The sequence below is a fragment of the Nicotiana sylvestris genome, chromosome 2, assembly GCF_000393655.2.
Source record: "Nicotiana sylvestris chromosome 2, ASM39365v2, whole genome shotgun sequence".
Lineage (NCBI taxonomy): Eukaryota > Viridiplantae > Streptophyta > Magnoliopsida > Solanales > Solanaceae > Nicotiana > Nicotiana sylvestris.
Window position 1 is genome coordinate 11,658,648 of NC_091058.1, and position 3,886 is coordinate 11,662,533.

At 44.5% G+C, this 3,886-nt stretch overlaps 1 protein-coding gene across 1 annotated transcript; it reads left to right on the forward strand.

The window, feature by feature from the left end:
• The first annotated feature begins 479 nt into the window (after positions 1-479).
• Positions 480-2,264, forward strand: LOC138882392 (uncharacterized). The gene is made up of 2 exons (XM_070163146.1): positions 480-1,606; positions 1,868-2,264. The coding sequence occupies exons 1-2, from the start codon at positions 480-482 to the stop codon at positions 2,262-2,264; spliced, it is 1,524 nt and encodes a 507-aa protein (XP_070019247.1).
• Positions 2,265-3,886: the final 1,622 nt, after the last annotated feature.

Below are 3,886 nucleotides of genomic sequence, written 5' to 3' on the forward strand. Positions count from 1 at the left end.
CAAGACAAAGGGGAGAAAAAGAACAAAACCACCCCTCCAAAATCAGAGAAGAAAGTTGAAGCAGGGATTGGGGCAACACCTCCCAAAGATGCTGTTCTCTATGTCTTTCGGGGCCGCAAAGAAAAACAGATGACTTTGAGTCCTCCTAGGAGATTCGAGTTGAACAAGGCAACCCAAATGTATGTGCCCAAAGGAGCCTATGTGATGCGGGTGCCAATTAATCCACCAAGGCTGAGTGAGCCCGTGGTTATTAGACGCGCGCCACAGAGGCCCATGACAGATCCTACTGCTGTGCCCTGGAACTACAACAAAACGGTGGTGACCTATAAGGGCAAAGTAATCTCAGGAGAAGTTCAAGAAAATAACCCCGTTGAAAAGTATTCCAACTTGGAAGATGTGAACAGTGCCACTCGAAAGCACTTCCCATCTAAGAAGCCCGTGAGTACCGAAGAAGCGGAGACTTTCTTTAAAAAATGAAAATGGCGGATTATGAGGTGATCGATCAGCTTCGAAAATTTCCCAAACAAGTCTCCTTGTTGGCTTTACTGATGAACTCCACCGAACATCAGAAGGTATTGATCAAGACCCTTAACGAAGCATATGTTCCTGTTGAGACTTTTGTAGAACAGTTGGAGAGGATGGCAGAAAGGTTTTTCGCAATTAACCAGATTTCCTTCAGCAAACATGACTTGCCTCCAGAAGGGGCCGCGGATAACAAAGCCCTACACCTGACAGTCAAATGCAAAGGGTACTATGTGAAAAGGGTTATGTTGGACGGAGGCTCTGGGGTAGACATCTGCCCACTCTCAACTCTACAGCGCATGGAAATCGGGACCGAAAGAATTCGACCCAACAATGTCTGTGTACGGGCTTTTGATGGTATAAAAAGGGACACAATTGGAGAGATCGATCTAATTCTGACCATCAGCTCAGTAGACTTTGAAGTAACCTTCCAGGTTCTGGACATGGACACATCCTACAATTTTCTCTTGGGAAGGCCATGGATTCATGCAGCGGGGGCTGTACCCTCTACCCTCCATCAGATGATAAAATTTGAACACGAAGATCAAGAGATTGTGGTCCACGGGGAAGACGAGCAATCAATTTATCGGGACCCATCAGTCCCATGCCTTGAAGCGAGAGAGGGGAGTGAGTACATAGTTTACCAAGCCTTTGAAATTGTGGTCGCCGACCAGTACGAAGAAGGAAACCCTTGCCCTCAACCCTTTCTTTCTAATGCATCAATCATGGTGGCCAAAGAAATGATCAGACATGGCTTCAAACCAGGGAAGGGGCTCGGGAAATCATTGCAAGGAATAACTGAACATGTCACCCTGATCGCCAATGAAAAGTTCTTTGGGATAGGCTTCCGACCCACTCCAGCTGATGTAAAATGGGAAAATGATAGAAAGAATGATGGTTGGGTCTTGCCTCAGCCGGTGCCATATCTGTACAGAACATTTGTCAAGCCAAAATACCATGAGGAAGAAGAATATGAGGTCTTCACGGCCGAAGAGATTGAAGAGATCTGTGGGGCGATGAGGAAGATACTGTATGAAGCCCACATGGCTCAGCCAGGGGAAGGCTCAAGCACCGCTGAGGTGCTGTATATGGGACCTAACGCTAAGCTACAGAATTGGAAGGCTACGCCATTCCCGATCAGGCGGGAGTCCCGGTAGACCTGTCCTGCCACTTTTCTGCATCACGAGTTATTTCAGGGTGTAACTTGGATGTTTCCTTTAGCTTCTTGTCTTTTAATTTTCCGATGTAAACCCTGTTATCTTCAAATTCCAAGAAATGAAATCAATATTTCATCGTTCATCTTTCTTTATTCTTTATGATTTTGTCATTTTCTCTTTTCTTTCAGTTCTAATAATGCGGTTTTAAATAACATGACATGCCTGTGGACTTTATGCCCAGATCCAAACATGCTGTCTAAATTCAAAATAATGAACCAAGAGCCGGAATACGATGAAGAGGAGGCTTTTAGGGAAATAAATCAAGAATTGGAACAATTTGAGAATAAACCTAAGCCGAACTTAAATGATACTGAACTGGTTAATTTGGGTAGTTATGAAGAAATCAGGGAAACCAAGATAAGCATTTTCACAGACAGAAAAACTCGAGACGCATTAATCCAACTCCTGTTTGAGTTCAAAGACGTGTTTGCTTGGTCATATGACGACATGCCAGGGCTAAGTGTTGATTTGGTGGTTCACAAGTTGCCAACATACCCCGATTGTCCCCCAGTCCAACAAAAGTAGAGGAAGTTCAAAACTAATATCAGTGACAAGATCAAAGAAGAGGTCACGAAGTAGTTGAAAGTGGGGGTGATCCGAGTGGTCCGGTACACCACATGGTTAGCTAATATAGTCCCTGTGCCAATGAAAGACGAGAATCCCCGAGTATGTGTGGATTATAGAGATTTAAACAAGGAAAGTCCCAAAGATAACTTCCCTTTGTCGAACATCCACATCCTTGTTGATAACTACGCCAAGCATGAGATACAGTCCTTCGTGGATTGTTACGCAGGATATCACCAGGTGTTGATGGATGAAGAAGATGTAGAAAAGACAGCTTTTACCACACCTTGGGGTACATACTATTACAGAGTCATGCCATTTGGTCTCAAGAACGCCGGGGCAACCTATATGAGGGCCATGACAGCCATTTTTCATGATTTGATGCACCAAGAGATAGAGGTGTATGTGGACGATGTAATCATCAAATCCAAAACCCAGGACGACCACGTTCGGAACTTGAGAAAGTTTATTGAGCGGCTACGCAAATATAATTTGAAGTTGAACCCAGCCAAATGTGCATTTGGGGTACCATCCGGCAAACTCTTAGGATTCATCATTAGTCGGAGGGGCATCGAGTTAGACCCAACAAAGATAAAGTCTATTCGAGATTTGCCTCCTCCGAAAACCAAGAAGGATGTTATGAGTCTGTTGGGTAGATTGAACTACATCAGCCGATTCATTGCCTAGCTAACATCCACATGTGAACCCATATTTAAATTGCTGAAGAAAGACGTAGTAGTCAAGTGGACAGATGAATGCCAAGAAGCTTTTGATAAAATCAAGGAATATCTGTCGAATCCGCCAGTCTTGGTCCCACCTGAGCCAGGGAGGCCTTTGTTCTTGTACCTGGCAGTCTTGGAAAATTCTTTTGGGTGCGTCCTCGGGCAACACGATGTGATCGGAAAGAGAGAGCAGGCTATTTACTATCTGAGCAAGAAATTCACCAGTTATGAAGCCAAATACACTTTGTTGGAAAAGGACCTGCTGCGCTTTGACATGGATCGCTCAGAAGCTGAGGCATTATTTGCAAGCCTACACCACTTACCTCATAACCAAATTGAATCCTTTAAAATACATATTCCAGAATCCAATGCCCACTGGGAGGCTAGCAAAGTGGCAGATCCTGCTTACGAAATTCGACATAGTATATGTCACTCGCACGGCAATGAAAGCCCAGGCATTAGTAGATCATTTGGCTGAAAATCCGGTCGATGATGACTACCAACCTTTGATTACTTACTTCCCGGATAAAGAGGTAAACTCAGTTAAGGCAATATCCGAAGACATCAATGCTTGGAAAATATTCTTCGATGGAGCGGTAAACGCAAAAGGTGTCGGAACTGGGGCAATCTTGATCTCGCCCACCGGCCAGCATTACCCGGCCACCGCTAGTCTTCGGTTTTTCTGCAAAAATAACATTGCCGAGTACGAATCTTGCATTATAGGCATGAACATGGCAATCGACCAAGATGTTGAAGAGCTGCTAATCATGGGAGACTCCGATTTGATTATCTGACAAGCTCAAGGAGAATGGGAAACCCGAGACGTCAAGCTTATTCCTTATAGGAAACATGTGGAAGAAC